General features: G+C 61.0%; 1 protein-coding gene across 1 annotated transcript in view; it reads right to left on the reverse strand.

Moving 5' to 3' along the window:
- Positions 1-7724, reverse strand: part of GTF3C3 (general transcription factor IIIC subunit 3) — a 44226-nt gene extending 36502 nt beyond the window's left edge. The window contains exon 1 of the mRNA XM_025441931.3: positions 7533-7724. Within this exon, the coding sequence (XP_025297716.1) occupies positions 7533-7634 (102 nt within the window). The 5' untranslated portion in view covers positions 7635-7724. The remainder of the gene's footprint in view (positions 1-7532) is intronic.
- Between the last annotated feature and the right edge of the window lie 4236 nt (positions 7725-11960).

Here is an 11960-nt window from a genome sequence, read left to right on the forward strand (position 1 = left end):
TCAACGACATCAAAAACACACCGTAGATTCAGTTCCCAGCAGCTGGGACTAAGGCACCTGCCTCATCTTCCATGACCACAGAGCCTGAGCTCTGCACACACATACAGAATGTGGAATCCAAACCTGAAGAGCCACAGCATTTCAGAGAACTCCGATCCCCCGACTGCCTGCCCAGGTCACTTGCAAAAAAAAAAAAAAAAAATCATTTCAAATACCTTTTGGATTTCGCGAATCTACATATCCTATCCCAGCTTCTTAAATGAAAAGAGCTGGGTCGTTATTAGCCGCATGAATGAGGGAAGCACCTGCCTGTTAATCAAAAATGGCCTGATTATTTTAATTTTTCCTCGAACCTCCTGTAAGCAGAGAAGATACGGGAAGTTCCGATGTTCTAAAGTATGAAAAGTGATGTGCGTGGAGATGCCACCCCCCCCCACACACACACCGGGCGACGCCTCAACCCGGGAGCTCTGACCTCCCGGCGGGGAGGGAACCCAGACTAAGGAAGAGGCAGCACGTCTGCTCCACCAGGTGCTCCACCAGGTGCTCCGCACAACGCCAAGCTGCTGGGGGGCAAAGCTCGACCTGAATCAGCAAATGGGGGGGGGGGGGGAAGGGGAGGGCTGGGGAGACAGAAGAGGCCGCCACCGCCACCAAGGCAGGCTGGGGGTGGGGGAGACAGAAGAGGCTGCCAGAGGTTGGGGTGGGGGGAGTGTGGCGGGAAGAACAGGAGAGGTCGCCACTGAGGCAAGCCGTGGGGGGGGGTTTGAGGCCGCCACAGAGGCAAGCGGGGGAAGGGGGGACAGGAGAGGCCGCCACTGAGGCAAGCGTTGGGGGGGGGAGACAGGAAAGGCCGCCACAGAGGCAAGGGGGGGGACAGGAGAGGCCGCCACAGAGGCAAGGGGGGGGGACAGGAGAGGCCGCCACAGAGGCAAGGGGGGGGACAGGAGAGGCCGCCACAGAGGCAAGGGGGGGGACAGGAGAGGCCGCCAGAGGCAAGGGGGGGACAGGAGAGGCCGCCACAGAGGCAAGGGGGGGGACAGGAGAGGCCGCCACAGAGGCAAGGGGGGGACAGGAGAGGCCGCCACAGAGGCAAGGGGGGGACAGGAGAGGCCGCCACAGAGGCAAGGGGGGGACAGGAGAGGCCGCCACAGAGGCAAGTGCGGGGACAGGAGAGGCCGCCACAGAGGTAAGGGGGGGGACAGGAGAGGCCGCCACAGAGGTAAGGGGGGGGACAGGAGAGGCCGCCACAGAGGCAAGGGGGGGGACAGGAGAGGCCGCCACTGAGGAAAGGGGGGGACAGGAGAGGCCACCACAGAGGCAAGGGGGGACAGGAGAGGCCGCCACAGAGGCAAGGGGGGGGACAGGAGAGGCCGCCACAGAGTAAGGGGGGGGACAGGAGAGGCCGCCACTGAGGAAAGGGGGGGAGAGGAGAGGCCACCACAGAGGCAAGGGGGGGACAGGAGAGGCCACCACAGAGGCAAGGGGGGGACAGGAGAGGCCGCCACAGAGGCAAGGGGGGGACAGGAGAGGCCGCCACAGAGGCAAGGGGGGGACAGGAGAGGCCGCCACAGAGGCAAGGGGGGGGACAGGAGAGGCCGCCACAGAGGTAAGGGGGGGACAGGAGAGGCTGCCACAGAGGCAAGTGCGGGGACAGGAGAGGCCACCACAGAGGTAAGGGGGGGGGACAGGAGAGGCCGCCACAGAGGCAAGGGGGGGGACAGGAGAGGCCGCCACAGAGGCAAGGGGGGGACAGGAGAGGCCGCCACAGAGGCAAGTGCGGGGACAGGAGAGGCCACCACAGAGGTAAGGGGGGGGACAGGAGAGGCCGCCACAGAGGCAAGTGCGGGGACAGGAGAGGCCACCACAGAGGCAAGGGGGGGGACAGGAGAGGCCGCCACAGAGGCAAGGGGGGGGACAGGAGGGGCCGCCACAGAGGCAAGGGGGGGACAGGAGAGGCCGCCACAGAGGCAAGTGCGGGGACAGGAGAGGCCACCACAGAGGTAAGGGGGGGGACAGGAGAGGCCGCCACAGAGGCAAGTGCGGGGACAGGAGAGGCCACCACAGAGGTAAGGGGGGGGACAGGAGAGGCCGCCACAGAGGCAAGTGCGGGGACAGGAGAGGCCGCCACAGAGGTAAGGGGGGGGACAGGAGAGGCCGCCACTGAGGAAAGGGGAGGGACTGGAGAGGTCGCCAGAGGCAAGCGGGAGGGGACAGGAGAGGCCGCCACAGAGGCAAGGGGGGGGACAGGAGAGGCCGCCACAGAGGTAAGGGGGGGACAGGAGAGGCCGCCACAGAGGCAAGTGCGGGGACAGGAGAGGCCACCACAGAGGTAAGGGGGGGGGACAGGAGAGGCCGCCACAGAGGCAAGTGCGGGGACAGGAGAGGCCGACACAGAGGCAAGGGGGGGACAGGAGAGGCCGCCACAGAGGCAAGGGGGGGACAGGAGAGGCCGCCACAGAGGTAAGGGGGGGGACAGGAGAGGCCGCCACAGAGGCAAGTGCGGGGACAGGAGAGGCCGCCACAGAGGCAAGGGGGGGACAGGAGAGGCCGCCACAGAGGTAAGGGGGGGGACAGGAGAGGCCGCCACTGAGGCAAGTGCGGGGACAGGAGAGGCCGCCACAGAGGTAAGGGGGGGGACAGGAGAGGCCGCCACTGAGGAAAGGGGAGGGACTGGAGAGGTCGCCAGAGGCAAGCGGGAGGGGACAGGAGAGGCCGCCACAGAGGCAAGGGGGGACAGGAGAGGCCGCCACAGAGGTAAGGGGGGGACAGGAGAGGCCGCCACTGAGGAAAGGGGGGGACAGGAGAGGCCGCCACAGAGGCAAGGGGGGGGACAGGAGAGGCCGCCACTGAGGAAAGGGGGGGACAGGAGAGGCCGCCACAGAGGCAAGTGCGGGGACAGGAGAGGCCGCCACAGAGGCAAGGGGGGGACAGGAGAGGCCGCCACAGAGGCAAGGGGGGGACAGGAGAGGCCGCCACAGAGGTAAGGGGGGGGACAGGAGAGGCCGCCACAGAGGCAAGTGCGGGGACAGGAGAGGCCGCCACAGAGGCAAGGGGGGGACAGGAGAGGCCGCCACAGAGGTAAGGGGGGGGACAGGAGAGGCCGCCACTGAGGAAAGGGGGGGACAGGAGAGGCCGCCACAGAGGTAAGGGGGGGTACAGGAGAGGCCGCCACAGAGGCAAGGGGGGGGACAGGAGAGGCCGCCACAGAGGCAAGGGGGGGACAGGAGAGGCCGCCACAGAGGCAAGGGGGGGACAGGAGAGGCCGCCACAGAGGTAAGGGGGGGGACAGGAGAGGCTGCCACAGAGGCAAGTGCGGGGACAGGAGAGGCCGCCACAGAGGCAAGGGGGGGACAGGAGAGGCCGCCACAGAGGTAAGGGGGGGGACAGGAGAGGCCGCCACTGAGGAAAGGGGGGGGACAGGAGAGGCCGCCACAGAGGTAAGGGGGGGGACAGGAGAGGCCGCCACAGAGGCAAGTGCGGGGACAGGAGAGGCCGCCACAGAGGCAAGGGGGGGACAGGAGAGGCCGCCACAGAGGTAAGGGGGGGGGACAGGAGAGGCCGCCACTGAGGAAAGGGGGGGACAGGAGAGGCCGCCACAGAGGTAAGGGGGGGACAGGAGAGGCCGCCACAGAGGCAAGGGGGGGGACAGGAGAGGCCGCCACAGAGGCAAGGGGGGGACAGGAGAGGCCGCCACAGAGGCAAGGGGGGGACAGGAGAGGCCGCCACAGAGGTAAGGGGGGGGACAGGAGAGGCCGCCACAGAGGCAAGTGCGGGGACAGGAGAGGCCGCCACAGAGGCAAGGGGGGGACAGGAGAGGCCGCCACAGAGGTAGGGGGGGGACAGGAGAGGCCGCCACTGAGGAAAGGGGGGGACAGGAGAGGCCGCCACAGAGGTAAGGGGGGGGACAGGAGAGGCCGCCACAGAGGCAAGGGGGGGGACAGGAGAGGCCGCCACTGAGGAAAGGGGGGGACAGGAGAGGCCACCACAGAGGCAAGGGGGACAGGAGAGGCCGCCACAGAGGCAAGGGGGGGACAGGAGAGGCCGCCACAGAGGCAAGTGCGGGGGACAGGAGAGGCCGCCACAGAGGCAAGGGGGGGACAGGAGAGGCCGCCACAGAGGCAAGTGCGGGGACAGGAGAGGCCGCCACAGAGGCAAGGGGGGGGACAGGAGAGGCCGCCACAGAGGCAAGTGCGGGGACAGGAGAGGCCGCCACAGAGGCAAGGGGGGGACAGGAGAGGCCGCCACAGAGGTAAGGGGGGGACAGGAGAGGCCGCCACAGAGGTAAGGGGGGGGACAGGAGAGGCCGCCACAGAGGCAAGGGGGGGGACAGGAGAGGCCGCCACAGAGGCAAGGGGGGGGACAGGAGAGGCCGCCACAGAGGCAAGGGGGGGACAGGAGAGGCCGCCACAGAGGTAAGGGGGGGGACAGGAGAGGCTGCCACAGAGGCAAGTGCGGGGACAGGAGAGGCCGCCACAGAGGCAAGGGGGGGACAGGAGAGGCCGCCACAGAGGTAAGGGGGGGGACAGGAGAGGCCGCCACTGAGGAAAGGGGGGGACAGGAGAGGCCGCCACAGAGGTAAGGGGGGGGGACAGGAGAGGCCGCCACAGAGGCAAGTGCGGGGACAGGAGAGGCCGCCACAGAGGCAAGGGGGGGACAGGAGAGGCCGCCACAGAGGTAAGGGGGGGGACAGGAGAGGCCGCCACTGAGGAAAGGGGGGGGACAGGAGAGGCCGCCACAGAGGTAAGGGGGGGGACAGGGGAGGCCGCCACAGAGGCAAGGGGGGGGACAGGAGAGGCCGCCACAGAGGCAAGGGGGGGACAGGAGAGGCCGCCACAGAGGCAAGGGGGGGACAGGAGAGGCCGCCACAGAGGTAAGGGGGGGGACAGGAGAGGCCGCCACAGAGGCAAGTGCGGGGACAGGAGAGGCCGCCACAGAGGCAAGGGGGGGACAGGAGAGGCCGCCACAGAGGTAAGGGGGGGGACAGGAGAGGCCGCCACTGAGGAAAGGGAGGGACAGGAGAGGCCGCCACAGAGGTAAGGGGGGGGACAGGAGAGGCCGCCACAGAGGCAAGGGGGGGGACAGGAGAGGCCGCCACTGAGGAAAGGGGGGGACAGGAGAGGCCACCACAGAGGCAAGGGGGACAGGAGAGGCCGCCACAGAGGCAAGGGGGGGGACAGGAGAGGCCGCCACAGAGGCAAGTGCGGGGACAGGAGAGGCCGCCACAGAGGCAAGGGGGGGACAGGAGAGGCCGCCACAGAGGCAAGTGCGGGGACAGGAGAGGCCGCCACAGAGGCAAGGGGGGGGACAGGAGAGGCCGCCACAGAGGCAAGTGCGGGGACAGGAGAGGCCGCCACAGAGGCAAGGGGGGGACAGGAGAGGCCGCCACATAGGCAAGTGCGGGGACAGGAGAGGCCACCACAGAGGTAAGGGGGGGGACAGGAGAGGCCGCCACAGAGGCAAGTGCGGGGACAGGAGAGGCCGCCACAGAGGCAAGGGGGGGACAGGAGAGGCCGCCACAGAGGCAAGTGCGGGGACAGGAGAGGCCACCACAGAGGTAAGGGGGGGGACAGGAGAGGCCGCCACAGAGGCAAGTGCGGGGACAGGAGAGGCCGCCACAGAGGTAAGGGGGGGGACAGGAGAGGCCGCCACAGAGGCAAGTGCGGGGACAGGAGAGGCCGCCACAGAGGCAAGGGGGGGACAGGAGAGGCCGCCACAGAGGCAAGTGCGGGGACAGGAGAGGCCGCCACAGAGGCAAGGGGGGGACAGGAGAGGCCGCCACAGAGGCAAGTGCGGGGACAGGAGAGGCCGCCACAGAGGCAAGGGGGGGGGACAGGAGAGGCCGCCACAGAGGCAAGTGCGGGGACAGGAGAGGCCGCCACAGAGGCAAGGGGGGGACAGGAGAGGCCGCCACAGAGGTAAGGGGGGGACAGGAGAGGCCGCCACAGAGGTAAGGGGGGGGACAGGAGAGGCCGCCACAGAGGCAAGGGGGGGGACAGGAGAGGCCGCCACAGAGGCAAGGGGGGGACAGGAGAGGCCGCCACAGAGGCAAGGGGGGGACAGGAGAGGCCGCCACAGAGGTAAGGGGGGGGACAGGAGAGGCTGCCACAGAGGCAAGTGCGGGGACAGGAGAGGCCGCCACAGAGGCAAGGGGGGGACAGGAGAGGCCGCCACAGAGGTAAGGGGGGGGACAGGAGAGGCCGCCACTGAGGAAAGGGGGGGATAGGAGAGGCCGCCACAGAGGTAAGGGGGGGGACAGGAGAGGCCGCCACAGAGGCAAGTGCGGGGACAGGAGAGGCCGCCACAGAGGCAAGGGGGGGACAGGAGAGGCCGCCACAGAGGTAAGGGGGGGGACAGGAGAGGCCGCCACTGAGGAAAGGGGGGGACAGGAGAGGCCGCCACAGAGGTAAGGGGGGGGACAGGGGAGGCCGCCACAGAGGCAAGGGGGGGGACAGGAGAGGCCGCCACAGAGGCAAGGGGGGGACAGGAGAGGCCGCCACAGAGGCAAGGGGGGGACAGGAGAGGCCGCCACAGAGGTAAGGGGGGGGACAGGAGAGGCCGCCACTGAGGAAAGGGAGGGACAGGAGAGGCCGCCACAGAGGCAAGGGGGGGGACAGGAGAGGCCGCCACTGAGGAAAGGGGGGGACAGAAGAGGCCACCACAGAGGCAAGGGGGGACAGGAGAGGCCGCCACAGAGGCAAGGGGGGGACAGGAGAGGCCGCCACAGAGGCAAGTGCGGGGACAGGAGAGGCCGCCACAGAGGCAAGGGGGGGACAGGAGAGGCCGCCACAGAGGCAAGTGCGGGGACAGGAGAGGCCGCCACAGAGGCAAGGGGGGGGACAGGAGAGGCCGCCACAGAGGCAAGTGCGGGGACAGGAGAGGCCGCCACAGAGGCAAGGGGGGGACAGGAGAGGCCGCCACAGAGGCAAGTGCGGGGACAGGAGAGGCCACCACAGAGGTAAGGGGGGGGACAGGAGAGGCCGCCACAGAGGCAAGTGCGGGGACAGGAGAGGCCGCCACAGAGGCAAGGGGGGACAGGAGAGGCCGCCACAGAGGCAAGGGGGGGGACAGGAGAGGCCGCCACAGAGGAAAGGGGGGGACAGGAGAGGCCGCCACAGAGGCAAGTGCGGGGACAGGAGAGGCCACCACAGAGGTAAGGGGGGGGACAGGAGAGGCCGCCACAGAGGCAAGTGCGGGGACAGGAGAGGCCGCCACAGAGGTAAGGGGGGGGACAGGAGAGGCCGCCACAGAGGCAAGTGCGGGGACAGGAGAGGCCGCCACAGAGGTAAGGGGGGGACAGGAGAGGCCGCCACTGAGGAAAGGGGAGGGACTGGAGAGGTCGCCAGAGGCAAGCGGGAGGGGACAGGAGAGGCCGCCAGAGGCAAGCGGGAGGGGGAAGCATAGCCCAAGAATGAGAGCGGAGAGCCGGGGGTGCGGGGAAGGGGGAGCGGCTGCAGGGCGACGGCCCCCCCCGCATCTCGGGGTTCCGCGCGACAGGACGCCGGGAGCACCCCGGCCGGGCAGCGCCTCACTTTCTTCTCGCGGGTTTTTCTCTCTTCTCTCCGCCTTTCGAACTCCTCAAAGGAAATCTTCCCTTCCAGGTAGTCGATGAGCTCCGGGCTGAACCCCGACATGGCGGCGGCGGCGGCGGGGAGCCGGGGGAACGGGGGAGCCTGGGGAGCCGCGGCCCAGGACGCCACCGGAAGTACGCGGTCGCGGCCCGCCCCCCGGACGCCCAGAGCAGCGCCCCGGCGTCCTCCTGGGAAAGCGGCCCGGCCGGCGCCGCAGCCGCTGCGCTCGGGTTCCGCCGGGGCGTTGGGCCGGATCCCTCCGGCGGTGCAGGCGGCACCCGCCGACCCCGGCCCGGGGATGACTGGGGAGGTGACAGCGAGGACCACAACAAACAAACAGAACACGAGAGAAAGAAAGACAAAGTGCTTCACAGAAATTGTCCCTAACCTAGGTCGTAACCCTCAATTCTTCATTAGGGCTCTCACTCTCCATCCATCGCCTTTTCTGAATGTCTGTTCTTTCATTTGCCGAACTCATTATTTTCTTAACTTAACCTGCGGGCACTGCCACGTGCATGTTGCCCTTTCCATTTTTCTGCCACAGCAAATGGAAATAAAGCCCCCCCCCCCCCCCCCCCCACACACACCTGTGCCCTAAACCTCCTCTCCTCCACCCTGGCACCATCACTAGGCCTTCCCGTCTTCCCCACGTCCTCAGACTCTCCTTTCCCCTGGGGCGCCTTCTCCGGCCGCAAATAAGTCTATCAAGACGTCATGTTCCACCCATGAGTCCTTCCCGCTTTCTTCTTCACAGTCAGGGTTTTAGAAAGGATCAGAAGCCTGATGGGCCTACCCCCCACCCTTGCACACTCACTCTAGGCCATGTTACATACAGAGCTCAAAATAACCCTTAAAAACGGATGCTGCTATTCTTAATGCCAATGTCCTATATCTAACAAGTAGCAGTTCACCAGGATGTGAACCCTGGTCTATGTGACCCCAGATCCCATGCATGGAATTAGTACGGCATACGGCCTCCCCTCAGTGGAACTATTCTTCACCCCCTGCACACTTGTCCGTCTGTGTTGTATCTTGTATTCTATTTCTCTGATGATGGTTCCTCCGCTGACCTAGTCTAGAGACACTCTCTGTCAGCATCTTGAAAGCAGAACCACCTCATGCATCTCTGTGAACTCTAGTACTCCGGGCTCAAAACACATTTATGAATGAAGTCGGATGGAACTGAAAGTGCATTGGAAATGGGCAAGAGTGTTGAGCTGTGGGGGGAATGCATCTTGACATAAAGCCTTTAGGGCTAAAGACAAGTTACAAGGAGCCTATCACTTTGTTACAATCCAGACGAGCAACAGTAGGATGGGAGAATGAAAGCTCCAACCCCAAGAGTTCCAGGTGAGAGAAAGATACCTCACAGCTAGAAGGCATGCCCTTTCTCATGATGAAGAATCCTCAGGACTCTCCCTGGGTAGAAAGTATGGAGGCCAGCAGGGTAGGTTGGATTAAAGTACTCGGCAGAAATCATTTCTAAGGAAATCTCCCCTGCATTTCCCAGGCAGTCAGGGAACTGTATCTAAAAAGAAGTCAAGAGTCTGGTCCTAATTTTCCTAGGGGAAGAGAAGGGAATCAAGGGCAGGAAAGCTGGTCATTTCATAAGAACTCTCTCCTATGACCCAGGTGACTTAGACCAACTTGTTTCATTATTAACTGACTGGAATGTGGAATGACAATTGTGAAGCTATAGATTCAAGTTGGGGAGAATCGAGAATAAGGAGCAGGAGGTGGGAGGACGGTTTTTAGGCCTTTGATAAAGAGGCAACAGACCCAAAATGGAGTCACTTGTGCTGAAGCCACATCCCAGAACCAAGACTCACTACCTGACATAGTTACAGCTTCAACGTCTGTCAGCAGTGGCATCTTAAGCTGGTCAATCTGGAATTACCTGGTCAGCACTAGTGAGGTAAGAGACCTCACTGCATGACAGACCCCTGTGGTCCCCTGAAGACAGGTAACCTGGCCACAAACAATCCACTCTCTGCTGGTAACTTCCTGGTCCCACCTCCTCTAGCTACAAGTCTCTCATTTTGTACAGCTCTTCGGAGCTTCTTTCTATTTGTTAAATGATGCCCAATTCATGGTTCATCAAATAAAGATCTTTAAAATTTACTTTAAAGGGTACCTGCGCAGCTCAGTTGCTTAAGTGTCTGCCTTCTGCTCAGGTCATGATCCCAGGGTCCTGGGATCAAGTCCCACATCAGGCTCCCTGCTCAGCAGGGTGTCTGTTTCTTCCTCTAGCCTTCTCCCCCCGCTTCTGATCTCTCTCTCTCTCTCTCTCTCTGTCTCTTTCTGTCTCTCATGCTCTCTTTCTCTCAAATAAATAAAATCTTGAAGTAAAATTTACTTTAAATTTTTAATTTGGTTTTAAGCACTGCTATGGAACACCTTGTAGACACTAATGTTCTTTTACATCTCAGACTATTGCAACATATCTTATACAATTGTAATCTTTCTGGTTTTCTTTTCTTCACTTCATTGTAAGTGATTTGTCCCCTGGTGAGTCAGAGGTATCCACATTACCTTGAGATGAAGTAGAATTGTTCCAGCAGTAATGAAAATAGCAGGAAGAAATTTTTCATACTTTCTGACTGCTTTTGAGAATCAAAATGGAATGTCTGAAGAAAGTAGAATATTGAGTACATGCCATGACAAGAGAATTTAAGAGTACGCAGGAAAGAGATGACTTCATTCTTTCTCTTTGTCAAGGGGAGGAAAAGGAATAGGATGTGACCCTTTTGGGAAGACAGTTTTTCCATAATTCTCTCTTTTCTGCAGAAGCTTGTCACAACCTTCAATCTGGGCTATATTTTCAAAGATGTCTCTGGAACAACCAACCTTGAAAGACAGAAAAATTGTCTTTTCCTGGGGCAGAAGACAGGTTTGTTTTCTGACCAGTATAATAAATATAATGTTTCCCTCTGGGGCAAAGGCTGAGCATGTTTGCTAGTATAGTGGTCCCTTATAAAAGTGGGGATTTCCTAAGTTTGGGGTCCTCAGCCATGGCACAAACCCACTTGTGTACAGCATAGACTTGAACACACCTCCATGTGGCTCCCATGGTACTTGGGGGTAGGAGAACCAATGTGGGTATAAAACTCATGCTGACATGCAGTGCCATGAGCAATAAAGACTGTTGCCTCGGACTCAAGAGTCTCGTGTGTCTGACAGGATCTGTGAAACTGTAGTAGGATAGTGTGCAGCTTACAAATAAAGTAGAATCTCACACTCGTAACAGTTCTTATCCTTAGATCTGGGATAGGGGACAATAGGAATTGTCCTATTGTCCTGGGAATGGGGAACATCAAAGAGGAACAGAATCAGTATTGAAAGGCTGTCAGAGACCTGTGCAGAGAATTACCATGGGCCCCTTGAGACCCTGGATTACTTACAAAACATTACTTTTTGCTGGAGGAAACACAACACTTTTGCTGTTTTCCTAGCAATGGCTCTCAGCCAGGAAAATACCACTTCCCCAGTGGGCTTTTAGGGGAAATGTGTGTGGGGAAAGTTTTGGTTGTCAAAATAATAGGGCAGCGGTGAGGGAAATGATTGACATACAGTGTCTGAGGCCCAGATGTGATAAATGGTCATACAAGCGGAGACTTGGTCTTCCTCAAATGCCAATAGCATCACCATCAAGAAACTGTTATCAGGGCAGGCCCGGTGGCCCAGTGGTTTAGTGCCGCCTGCAGCCCGGGGCATGATCCTGGAGATCCTGGATCGAGTCCCACGTCAGGCTCTCTGCATGGTGCTTGCTTCTGTCTCTGCCTCTCTCTCTCTGCGTCTCTATGAATAAATAAATAAAATCTTAAAAAAAAAAAAAAAGAAACTCTAATCAGTGTGGAATGAAGGCTTTCCATCAACATCTACCTGCCAATGGCGAAGAGTTTTCCAGCGGAAGGATGCATACTCTTGCATTGAGACTTTGTAAGCTCCTAGCTCAAAGTCCGTGTGGATGCTTTTCCTTTTCAAAGGAACTGAAACGGGGGATCCCTGGGTGGCGCAGCGGTTTGGCGCCTGCCTTTGGCCCAGGGCGCGATCCTGGACACCCGGGATGGAGTCCCACGTTGGGCTCCCGGTGCATGGAGCCTGCTTCTCCCTCTGCCTGTATCTCTGCCTCTCTCTCTCTCTCTGTGTGACTATCATAAATAATAATAAAAAAAAAGACCATTCAAAGGAACTGAAACGTAAGTTCAGTTTTTCCCGAAACATTCCCTTTGTGGATGTATTGATTCCCAGAGCAGGGGTAGTAAAAGGGAAGGGGAAAACCAGCCATGGGTAACTGAGTGGAACTGGACAGTGGTAAAAGACTCTTTACCACTCTACCCTTTATCTGACTAGCTTATAATTTTCGGAGGGCTAGCTCATAATCAGTGA

This window comes from Canis lupus, chromosome 37, assembly GCF_003254725.2.
Source record: "Canis lupus dingo isolate Sandy chromosome 37, ASM325472v2, whole genome shotgun sequence".
NCBI lineage: Eukaryota > Metazoa > Chordata > Mammalia > Carnivora > Canidae > Canis > Canis lupus.